At 32.5% G+C, this 12,265-nt stretch overlaps 1 protein-coding gene across 16 annotated transcripts in view; it reads right to left on the reverse strand.

Moving 5' to 3' along the window:
• LOC122720701 (proteoglycan 4-like) overlaps positions 1–12,265 on the reverse strand; it is a 36,754-nt gene that overhangs the window by 17,557 nt on the left and 6,932 nt on the right. For 13 of the 16 annotated variants that reach the window (XM_043947569.1, XM_043947568.1, XM_043947579.1 and 10 more), the window contains 2 exons: positions 5,698–5,800; positions 3,880–3,939 (listed from right to left, as the gene is read on the reverse strand). In XM_043947569.1, the coding sequence (XP_043803504.1) occupies positions 3,880–3,939; positions 5,698–5,800 (163 nt within the window). The remainder of the gene's footprint in view (positions 1–3,879; positions 3,940–5,697; positions 5,801–12,265) is intronic. The other 3 variants (XM_043947573.1, XM_043947576.1, XM_043947575.1) reach the window with 3 other exon arrangements.

The following is a 12,265-nucleotide window of genomic DNA, read 5'->3' on the forward strand; positions in this document are numbered from 1 at the left end:
AAAAAAAAAAAAAAAAAAAAAAAACGAAGGTTAAAAGAAAAAAGGAAGGAAAAGAAGAGGTCGTTGGGTATTGACATTTAAAGATCATTCAATTGTATTAAAAACGGTAGAAAGTGACCAACGAAAGTAATCGCGAAATGAAAATTTGTGTGTTGTGCATTAAATAAAAATTTTTCATTGATTTTTTCCTTTTTTTCTTTTTTTTTTTTTTTTTTTTTAATTGAAATACAGAGAACTGACGCGAGTCACGTAATATTATCGTCAGTTGACTTTTCTCGGTCGTCCATGTTCATAGCCTTTAATTCAACTCAGAAAACTGTCAAGGGGATTTCCGGGCATATCAATAGCCGGCACTGAAACTGATAAGTCCGCCTCCTTCTCGCTCACGCTTTAACTCCCTTCCATTTTCAAGCGTCACTCGACTCGGTGGCTATGAATTAATTATCTCCACGGGCTAACGTTCTCATTTCTACCAGAGGAATAACTCGCGTTCCCGTTAAATGCAGATCCATTTGAAAGAAGTCTGGATGAAAGTAAAAGTTTGCGAACGCGGGTGGAAAAGGAAGCGAGAAAAATAAGAGATTTCTTCGCCGCGGTATTATTTCCAATAATATTCCCTTCGCGCGATATATATAAATAAATTAATTCACACTGAAGAGTAGATTTATTTTCATCGCTTCGCTTCATAAAACATTCTTTGCGTTTAATCATCAACGATTATCTAAGATAGGAATAAAATGTTAACATTTATATCCCATTGTATTTTCGCGTATTTCCTTTTTTTAATCAAATTTAATTTCGAAATAGAAATAAAAAATAGAAATGAAATTTCGAAATTGAAACTGAAACGGAAACAAACATCGTTGTTATAGATATCGATCGAAATTTCGAATTACGATTTGTATTCCTATGGCTACATCGAAACGCGACGTTTAATGTGTTTAAACAGAGAGATAACAGATCGCAAAGGATAATTCATCGTCGACGCCGAATCGAACCGATAATTATTAAGGACACCATTTGTAAAAGACGCGATATTACACGATATAACGTTTCAGCGTATCTGATGACCCGAGCTCATATTTCACAAGTGTTGTTTCTCCGTTGTTTTCCACGAAAAAACGATCGAATTTTTACGCAGATTCGACATTTCAACCGCAATACGCACAGGACTATGGAGCATCGATTACTTGTGACGTAGCGTTGACAATGGAAAATAGGCCAGACGGGAATAATTTTCAGACCAGAACAGAATTTAGTAAAATCGTGGTAATCGCGGCGAAAATGTGGGTCAACGCTAGATTTTTTTTCCAAAAAACGGTTAGACTCTTTCCACCGTAAAAAGAAAAAAAAAAAAAAGAAAAAATTGCAGGATTTTCTTGCGATGAAAGGATTTTATCCGCGCGCATAAATTCTTGCGTTTGCCAAGACATTAAAAAATTGAGAATTGAAGTTCAATTGCTCAAGTTGTTGAAGGAATATATACGACGATATATGTGAAACGAGAGGCCTGCATCAACGGATCTGCGAATGGTAATCCGTGGTAACGCATTGATTAATTTGTTAGGTGAAGTTGATGGTTTCGCGTGGGCGTAATTTGCCACCAAATTCGTCTAATATTAGCAGGTGTCGTCTCGCATCCCTCGAGCGATAATTAAATTCGTTGCTCATTAGCCGGTGACGCGATTATCCTGCCAGCCGGTTTCCTGCCTATTATGTACGACAAGGAAATTATTGTCTCGAGTTTGATTCTCTTGTCCGATCGTAGAGACGATTAATCGTCGCAATTTCACGATCGAGAGTTTTTTTTTCGAAACGCGCCAAACGTGCGCCTCGATGTATCACGGGATGAGTTGGATTTTACATAGAAACGAACGGCTATGATTCGTGATCCACCATAATAATAGTTTTTGAAGTTTCATTTGCTGCGGTCTAATTGCAACGATTAATCGCTACAATCGGCCTGAAGTCCAAAGGGAAGCATATTACGCACCATCTATGGTGGAAGGATACGGTCAAGCGGTATAGTAAAAATATATGTTATTCATTGTCGTGCAGGCGAGAACAAATGCGGCGAGCAGAAAAGTTCTAAGAAAACGTTTCCAAGAGACGTCCGATATGAGACTTTTTTTTTTTTAATTAAAAACGCGGAATGTAACGAAACTGAAATGCATTTCTACGCAGCGCTAAATCGAAGAGAAAATAGGGCTCGTGAAGGCGCGATCATAGCAAAGAAAATAAAAGAAGAAATGAGATATATTTTTTTTTTTTTTTATATTTTATTGTGAAATGATTTAATGAGAATTTATATAAGATTCAGATAATGATTAAATGTTTAAAAAGTTAAAATATATTTCTTTGAGTTTCTTCGTTTTTATTTATGTACGTTTAAGAAGAAAAGTTCATAGACAAAAAAAATTTAAAAAAAAGGATCCATTATATTTAACGCGAATCTCGAAGTTGATAATTTAAAAATTCTGAAACGAATTGTATAAAGTTTAATGTTATATATATATATGTATAATGATGCATATAGTGGCAGAACACTGTATGTAAACTTTCGTGCAAGTAAACGCAGAGGCACATCTATATAGCGATGTCTAGGCTATATCTACTTGGATCAGAGGTAAAAGAGCTGCCAGTATAAATTTTCAAGCGGTCCAGTTCAGATAACGGGAAGTTTGCTTGACAAGCGATGTTTAAAACGAGAGATGTGTGAAATCGAAATCGAAAAAAAAAAAAAAAAAAAAAAATATGAAGTATCTTCGAAACGAGCATCCTTTGATATTTGTATTTTTTTATGAAGAACAAAAAAAAAAAAAGAGAGAGAGAAAAATCAAAAGCAGAAAGTGCTCATCTCGTGTTCGTTTCGATTCGACGAATAATAATTTTTTCGATGAAATACGTTCCTTTTTACTGTTTCTTTCCTCTCCCTTCTCGCAATTGGTACAACAGAAACAATAGTTTCTATGCAACTCCTCGAGAGAAGTACCACGATCGATTACGCCGCAGCGAGCGACAGATTAACGTAAAAAGAAGTCCTGTGTGTACAAGGTTTAACGGATAGAAAGGAGAAATGTTACAAAGATAGTCGATGCAACCTAAACACAGTCCGCACAATAGATGCATTCAAACACCGAGACAAAATGGGAAAAATGAGAGTATACACGCGAGATTTACGGTAAAAAAATTCACAGCAAGCGCAGGGAGGAGATTGAAACGTTTAGATTTGGTTCGCACTTGTGCTCGAATCGTGTGTGCAATCCTTCCCCAAACTCGCGAAGCTCGAAGGTCGTTTTCTATAAACTTTCCACTTTCTATTAAAAACACACACAGTTTTGCCCTCGAGACGCGCGCTAACTGTTTACAAACACGAAAAAGAAATAGTTCGAGAATAATCAACCGATACTTTTTCCACTTGTTATACTTTATGCCGAAGGGCATGAACGTGAATCGTCAGTATATATATATATATATGGAAAATGTAAATGCGAACCAAGCCTTGGGAGATGGTCTGGTCAACTGCAAGCAAGCATGCTTTATATTAACCCTTCGACTCGCGGAACTCGGGAATATCGGCGGAGAATGACGAAAGAAGGTGTCTGGCGACGACTTTCGAAAGGGAAAGTTACTTCTAGAAGGGTTAATTACTTTGGATTACCGTCTCCCCTGGGGAAACGGGATGATGGATTGACAGACGTTGGAATTGGAAAAAAAAAAAAAAAAAAAAAAAGAGACGTGGAGCAAGGTCGAAAATGGGATTTTTTTTATTATTGCGAGAAGTGTTAAAAAAGAGGGGCTAAAACGAGCGAAATAAACCGTTAATAATAATAATAATAATAATCTATATGTTTGCGTAGCTCCGATCGTTCGTCTTACCTTCGTTGTTCTCATCCTCGGTTGACTTGGCCGATTGTAGCTTCGCGCTCGCTTGCTTCGCTGCAATCAAAATTCGCAGCTGGCACCGTATTCGTTTTTTTTTTTTCTTTTCTTTTCTTTTCTTTTCTTTTCTTTTCTCAATTCCTTTTTTCTCTTTTTTTTTTTTTCCTTGATTGTCTTTCGTTCACTTTTCTTATTCTTTTCTTTATTGTCTACCTTTCTCTCTCGCTAAATTCGCTCATTTTCGGTATCCCCCGCCTTTCCGATCCCCTAGTCTAATGGGGCCGTCTCGATTTCGATGCCGCTTGTCTTTTTTCTTTCTTTTGTAACAAAAAAAAAACAAAAAAAAAAAAAAAAAGAAAAGAAGAAAAGATAAAAGAAACGGAGAAAAAAAAAATTGGGCGAAAACCAATTCGACATTTACGAGAATATATATATATACGGGTAGTAAAGTATCCGTTGCCAGATTGAACGTAAATCGTTCGCAAATTTCCAACCACTATCGATACCCGATAGCGAGTATCGAGTAGATAATTATTTTCACGGTAGCTCATGATTGCCGTGATTGGGTTGATACTCTGCATGATCGAGGGACACGTGTCTCGTGACGTTTTGATTCGCGGCTCTGAAGAATGTATGGAACGTTTTTCTTCTAATGAGAAATCAGACTCAAATATTTCGAGGCTCGTATTGTTATAGAATATTATAGGGATATTATTTCATTAAGAAATAATATATATTCAGAAAGACGTTGAATAAATGAAGAAAACAAAAAATGAAAAGGTGGAGAAAAAACGGGAAAGAAGAGTGAAAACAATTCGCAACATCGACAATATTATGAAGAAAAATTATACACGTTATTGGAAAAATCAGTGGCAATTGGTAATAATAATTAAAACAGACATAGTGGAACAAAATTTTATACATACTTATGATTGTAATATGATTATACGAGTCACGAAGGTAAGAGACATGGCGGTGATGTGAAAACGGGAGGTGAAACGTGAAACGACAGAGCGTGTGCGATATTAATGAGACCAGATGTATGATGACTATATAGTAGCATGATTAAAATAAGAAATAAAATCGCTAAAACACCTTTTACATTACTAACAAGGGGAAGAGAAAATATCATGAGAAAAATGGAAATCGATAAAAAACGAATCATTTAGGCGTAAGACGAGCGTGAATTTCTTCTTATTTTCATTGTACAAAGTCTCGTGTATTATTAATATAATTGTTATTTTATTACTTCTATTTACAACATTTATATTTTTCTCGGATATTTTTCGGATAATTCATCATGATTAAATTCTTTTCTAAGATATTTTTATCACCAATCACACAATGAAAAGAATTTGAAAAATTAAAATACTTCTTTTAATTTTTAACCCAAAAGTTAACCCAAAAACATTTCTTATTTAAACAATTTCATGAGATATAATTCCAATAAAAGTTTTATAATTTTTCCTACTTTCTTATCCTGTTTCTTCACGCTCGCGATTGCTGGTATGATTCTAATGAATTTATGGAAACAATTAACTTTTAAACAGCATGGTATGGATGCCTGAGAAAATTTATCCATTATTTCTTTCCTTTTTCTCCGGTATAATCCGATTATAATAATATTCTCTTCATTCTTCTTAATCTATTCTTCTTAATCTATTTGCTCAAACACCATACAAAATTTACTATGCGACGATATAGCTAAAAGACTAGATCGTACTGATCAAAAGACTGGTTTCGCTAAATCGTGAATAGAATATGTATATATATATATAAACTTATAGACTTAAATAATAAATAGAGTGGACTTACTCGATGTCGGCGGGGGTTGTGGTGCTCGACGAACAACTTGTTCCTGGTGCGGCCCAGTATATTCGTGCCATGTGTACGTGCTCCTATACTCTGAATGGAGCTGCTGTAATAAAGAGTCGAGAGTGATGAGTTAGAGCAGAATCTATAGCCAAGTTATCGCAAACTAGATTTTTGCGGATCATTTTAATTATGGACATTTCGAAAAATTTAAATTTCGATCTTCTTCGGTTCAATCGTTTCTTCTTTCGATCTTTCTTTTTCTTTTCATCAATCGATATCCGATTATCTAAATAACGATTTCAAAATTGCGACGATGAAAACACATGTAAACGCAACTGCAGAAATTTGAACGAACAAAACGTTCTTTAAAATTAAATTGAAATTATGGAAAACTCGATTATTCAACATCATTAATTCAATTATAATATTTACATAACGAATCCAATCATTATATATGTTTCAATTATTTAAATATACCAAGTTATATTTTTCGCAACAAGTAGAAACAAGAAATCAATCGTATCTATAGCTGACAAGAATGTTCAGAATCGTGTACACAATGACGCTCATTGAACGAAGCGAATAGAAACGATTCCTTTTTTCCCCTCCTTCTTTCCTCTTTCTTTTTTTTTCTTGCGTTGTTACTCTTTTTACACCGCAAAAAAAAAAAAAAAAAAAAAAAAAAAAAAAGAAAAATTTCAATAGGCGTCGATCTATTTTGCCCGATGAACGTACATCTTCGACATAAAAGAGGAAACGCTTACGTGGCTTCGCAAGAGTAAAGAAAAATACGGAATGATATAATGCCATTACATCGATACGAAATTTTACGAATAATTATTCCAAATCGTTTTCGTTCGGGCAGATAAAGGGTGGACAAAATTCTTCTTTGAGGCATTTTGATCGCATTAACGAAAAGGTCGGGGCGCCTAGGTACTTTCCTAGGGATTTTATAAACCTGACAGATTTGCAGCGGAGTCGCTAATTGCGTTGTCCTGTTTTCTCAGAGTTGATTGATTTAGTTACTTAACCTAGATACGTCGGTTTTGTGTCCGGGAACACGAAGATGACAACACGGTTTAAACGCGTGTACCGGTCAATTCTTTCGAAATATTTATCATTCGTTTACAAATTCACATTTGGTTGTCGAGTTTTCTTCTTTTTTTTTTTCTCCATTACACAACAAAGTACAAAGAGGAATAAAGAAGAAAATCGTGACTGTTATACCTTGAACTAGCTTATAAGTAGAACTTATAAGTAAATTGGTGGTGGGTTTCGATCGTAGTTGAATGATAGTTGAACAAGTAATTGCGAAGAGAAATTTTCGAGAAGAACGAAGAATCAATATTCTTCGGGAAGAATGCTTTAAGAAGTTTTGAAATATTTTTAACGTTGTATATCCAGGCGTTCATTGTACCAATTAAAACATGCTGCAAGGTTTCGATAGATAGACAGACAGGTCGATGCTTGGGGCTTCCATAATCCATTTGCAAAAGCTTTAGGCTCATATGTCTTTCGCGCAGCGAAATAATTATTGTAATTTGGGCCATGATATTGCCAACGATGCATCGATGTATTTTATTCTATTTTATTTTTTTTAATCTTCTTTATTACGTCCTGTCGCAAAAGTCTTAAATTTTCCCTTTATTTTTCAATTATTCTCCAACTTTATTAGAAATGTGTTCGAGTTTCCAAACACAGATAGTTCCGTTTCCAAGTCGCGTCCTTCCCGTTTGAATTTCGAATTCGTTCCGACGCACGTGAAGCGGAGGATAGACGCGATCAAAAATGGATTTGGCTTGGTTTAAAAATACAGCATCGATATATAGAATGAGAAAGCAGCACGTACAACTAGTGCCGTATGAAACTCCCGTATTTATGACCGTCTATCGATCCTTGTACGTTCATTTATTAATGCCGATGTGGGGCACTGTTAACCTTTTCATATGTCGCCGCGCCTACGCTATGCTTGCCACGCGAATCTTTTGATATTTTTTTTCTTCGTCTAGCCGTTAATTTCAGCTAATTTCGATTATTTTAATTATTTCAACGATAATAAAAAACAACTGGTTTTAAATCCTTTAAACGAAAATAAAATAAAAATTCTAAAATTTAAATAAAAATGATAATTATAAATAATACTATCTTCGTTGTTAAACGCAGATAACGAAAGAGAATGGAAAGTTTCGAAATGGTCAGTTTGAAATCATTTGAAATTTGTCGATTGAACGGGAACGATATTCCAGATAGAAAATCGAAAGGTCGACGTAATCGTTCCGATGAAATTAGATAACGGTGGACGGACGTTTGCGGAACACGCAAAGGTCTGCGGAGTAATGTGTCAAAAGGTTCCACTTAACGAGTTAGGTAATTGATAATTATGTAGTCGTGCCGTGAAGAAAACTGCACGGTAGGATCTTGTGTATGCGATTATTGGTGACTCTACTACAAATGCAATGTATAATTAAACACGAGTCGTAAAGAAGAAATTATACCCTCTCGAATTTGCGAACGCATGCAAGAAACGATAAAATTAATAGTTTCATCATCATTTTTGATAATTGTCTGAAAAGTTGCTCGATTATTACATTAGTGATTTATCGTCGGAAATGGATTCATCGAGTTGATGAATCGTTCGTTTTCTCGAGGATTTGACGAGGAGCCGCTTGACGACGACATTGTATTCGACATCACGAATTCATTAAGAGGATTAGATGTGAATGAAACTTTTCTGCTCGACAAATCGAACAATCGCTCATTTTTTTTATAATTTTTTTATGATGTTTTTCTTTTAGTATTTTATACTCAATTTAATATATTATATCATTGTTAACATTTGGAAAAAAATCGTAAAAAAAAAAATTGGAGCATAAATTATTCCTAAATTAGTTCATAAGTTATTAGATTTTATTTATTTTTATGTATAACATAAATATATAAATTTATTAATCCAATATTGATTAACATTAAATTAACAATTGTAAACTTCTAATTTGCTTAATACCGTTTTGTAATGATTTTTTTCTTTAAAAAATTGAAAGAATTAAATTATTTATACATATATACATAAAGTATATACATTTCTTAAATTATGGAAATTTTAATTAATAAATAGATAAATTATTCTCCTTTTTCAATAATATTGCATATTATTATTATTATTATATTTAATGGATTAAAATATATTTATATTAAGATTATTAAAAAATAATAATTATCTACAATATAAACAATTCATTAATTTTGATGATATCATATCATATCATAATATTATATAATGTATAATTTGCCCGTAATCTTGAATTGTATTATTAAATTTCCTATGACTTACGGATAATAATATTGAGTTAAAAATAACCGATAAATTTGAATATAAAATTAAATCGAAAAGTAGACATATTTGAATACTTACATCTCTGAAAAATTTCACGTTATAAATTTCTGATATATAAATTAAAAATTTAACGAATTTTCGACGAATCGCATACGTTACAGATTGAAAAAGAAATATAAAATGAGATTAAACGATACTCCACATTGTTCATTCACATTTCGACGAAATAATTTTCTAACCGGTAATTTAAACTTAACTTTTAATTTCTGGAACATTTAAAACTAATTGTAGAGTAGAAGACAAATAGATATTCGTGAAAAATAATCGAAACAGATGTGTGCAACATTTATATGTAAACTGTTAACCGACAGAAATAATGAGAAATAAATTTGAGCAATTTCATCGTTGTTGCTTTTCTCGGTCTATCCTCGTATCTCGTTCCAGGAAGTAATTTTCAACCGATCGAACGTTTTTCGCTTCGTCAGAGGATATAGAGGGATCCGTTTTTCCGATCGGTTGCATGGCGATGAGACGTCGAGATGACATCATCAAGAACGATATTATCTCCTCTCTCTTCCTTAGTTATACTTCGAAGACAATTACTGTCATTGTAGCCAGGTTATCAATTTTCAATTTTTTTATATATCAATCAATTTTCTCAGATCTCTTTTATCGATCAAATTATAGAAGAAATTTTGTACTGAAATTTGCCAGAAAATTTATATAAACAAGCGCAATAAAAAATTGTTATAAAAATATTGAATATAATTTTGGTATATAGGTGTCATTTTCAAAAACTTTTTCATCATTCACGCATAATTCATTCATTCGCAGATAATTGACGATCGATCTTACTTTTCGAGTTTTTTGTAAAAATTTAACAAACTAATTTAACGAACTCACTCGACCTATGTAGGTCATCGAGCGCTTTTGTATGTTTATATAAATTATATAATTAATAACTTGCATACATATAAGCAGATTTCAATGATAATAATATCGAAAATTTTTTGCAAATTTTGAATAAGTCAAAAATTAAAATCGATTGTTAGTTACCTGTAAAAGAAAAAGTTATTAAAAATGAAGATTCCTTTACGACATATTTCAAATTTATTAATATCTAATCAACAGATTTGGGGTCAAAGGCACGATAAAAAATTAAAATTGGTATAATATAAAAACTTAGAACTGATTAGCCAATGTGTCATAGATCTGGGTGAAAAATGTTAAATTCATCGTTAAAGAATTATATATTAATTGTAAAAATTGTTAATAGCTAATAAATTGAAGAAACGTGATTCCAATGCGAAGAATATACGGTTGTAAATATGCCATTAGATGTTTTAATATGTTTGATGGTTGTTTTTCATTATTATCATCAATAACACAGTCGTCATCGTCAGTGATCGGTGTCAGTGAAGTGAACTCGAGGATTTACGAGCCACTCATCGCGATATCCGACTGCTCGAAATGTAACTCGTGACACAGCAGGTGCTTGAAGCGATTTAACCGACGAAAACCTCTTTTACTTTTTCAACTTTTGCTTTTAGTTTTTCAAATCTGTTTCCGCTTGAATTTCAGAAGTTATTTTTCTATATAAATTATGTAATGATCGAATCCATCGCATTGCTTGAATTTTTCATTTATGTCAAGCTTTGAATTTCATTATAAAATATTTATAAGAATCAACAAAATTGTCAACATATTTGAGAAATTATTCTAAGCAAAAAATATTATATGTGGATAATCACTTTGTGGATTATGAAAAGTGAAGCGATACAAATCACAAATAATGAAATGCATTTTACTTAACTTTTAATGATAATCATTACTTGAAGAAATATATATATATATTTACTATGTTATTAATTATTTATTTTGAATTGATTTGAACCGATAACAATCCATATAAAAATCTAATAGAATTAGATCAAAAGAAAATAAGATATAGATTCACTTCTTCTATTAACCAGGAAAAATCATTTTCAAAAATGTTATATTTTTGATTTTAATCATTATATAATTTAGTGTAACTCAATGTAAATATAAAATATAATTTTATAGTAAATATTATTAAATATAAGAGTCAAATAATTTAAATGTATTTAATTATTTTATATTACTTTACTTTCCATATTTCAAAAACGGAAATAAATTGATCTATGAATTCATATAACATTTTCAAAATTTTTCAAATAAATTAAATGATAAATATGTAAACGATTATACATTTGTCGATTTTTATCTGGAACACTTTTATACATAAACTCATTCATCATGTATGAATAATTCGGAAAAATTTGTCAATCATGTGAAAATATCGAAAAAAGAAAGCGTCGTGCAATTGCATTGAAACTTAACACAGCTAGAATTGGAAATGTCGCATGACCTTCTTTTTTTATCCGATGTGGCGAGACGATTTCATCAATCGCAGAGAGTTCGAAAGAACCAAAACAAATTGAAAAGGGAAGAGTGGAAGCGCGGGCAGAATTAAATTTGGCCCTTTTAAAATTCAAATAAATTCCATTGAATGAAAATGCATGGATGATGATTCAATGGACGAGTGAAATATTATCTCACGCAGTAGTCGGAGGAGAAGTATATATAGATGGCGTGGCAGACATAATGATGGCGAAACCGTGTCAGAAAGAATAATTAAAACTGTGAAGAACACGACCCCGATTGTGAATGAAAAGACGAACATGCTGGTCGCAGAGAAACATCCATGCTGCGTCTGAATAACTCTCTGAGTAACTCTTTGGCCGATTATTAATGTAAGTGGAAAGATTAGCAAACAGAGCTGTCAGATACTGATCAAAGGGACGCAGCTTGCTTAAAAGTTGAAAAGATAAACATTTTTGAGAAATTACAAAGCGTGAGATTGAGTTTCGCCCTTGTGTAACTTCTATCTATAATTCCTGTTAACAAGAATAGAATGTTTCGTCGAGTAGAATCTTGAAAAGAGAAAATATACGACAATCTTGGCAAGCCTTGTCGTTTGCCAGAGGAAAAAAAAAATCGAGAAAACGTTAAATTTTTTATAGTCAATCAATGTTTCAGAATATTTATAAGTGAATAGGAAAACTGTAAAATAGAATAGTTATAGCAATCTTCATAGCAAAATCTGAAAATGGTATCGATTGATGTATGAATAGTGAAGTTAAATACGTATACTTTCGTCTTTAACGGAAGTGAAGGTTAAATCAAGGTTAAGACTATAATATGTATACGTAT

Source organism: Apis laboriosa, unplaced genomic scaffold (genome assembly GCF_014066325.1).
Source record: "Apis laboriosa isolate Shangri-la unplaced genomic scaffold, ASM1406632v1 scaffold1321_cov151, whole genome shotgun sequence".
NCBI lineage: Eukaryota > Metazoa > Arthropoda > Insecta > Hymenoptera > Apidae > Apis > Apis laboriosa.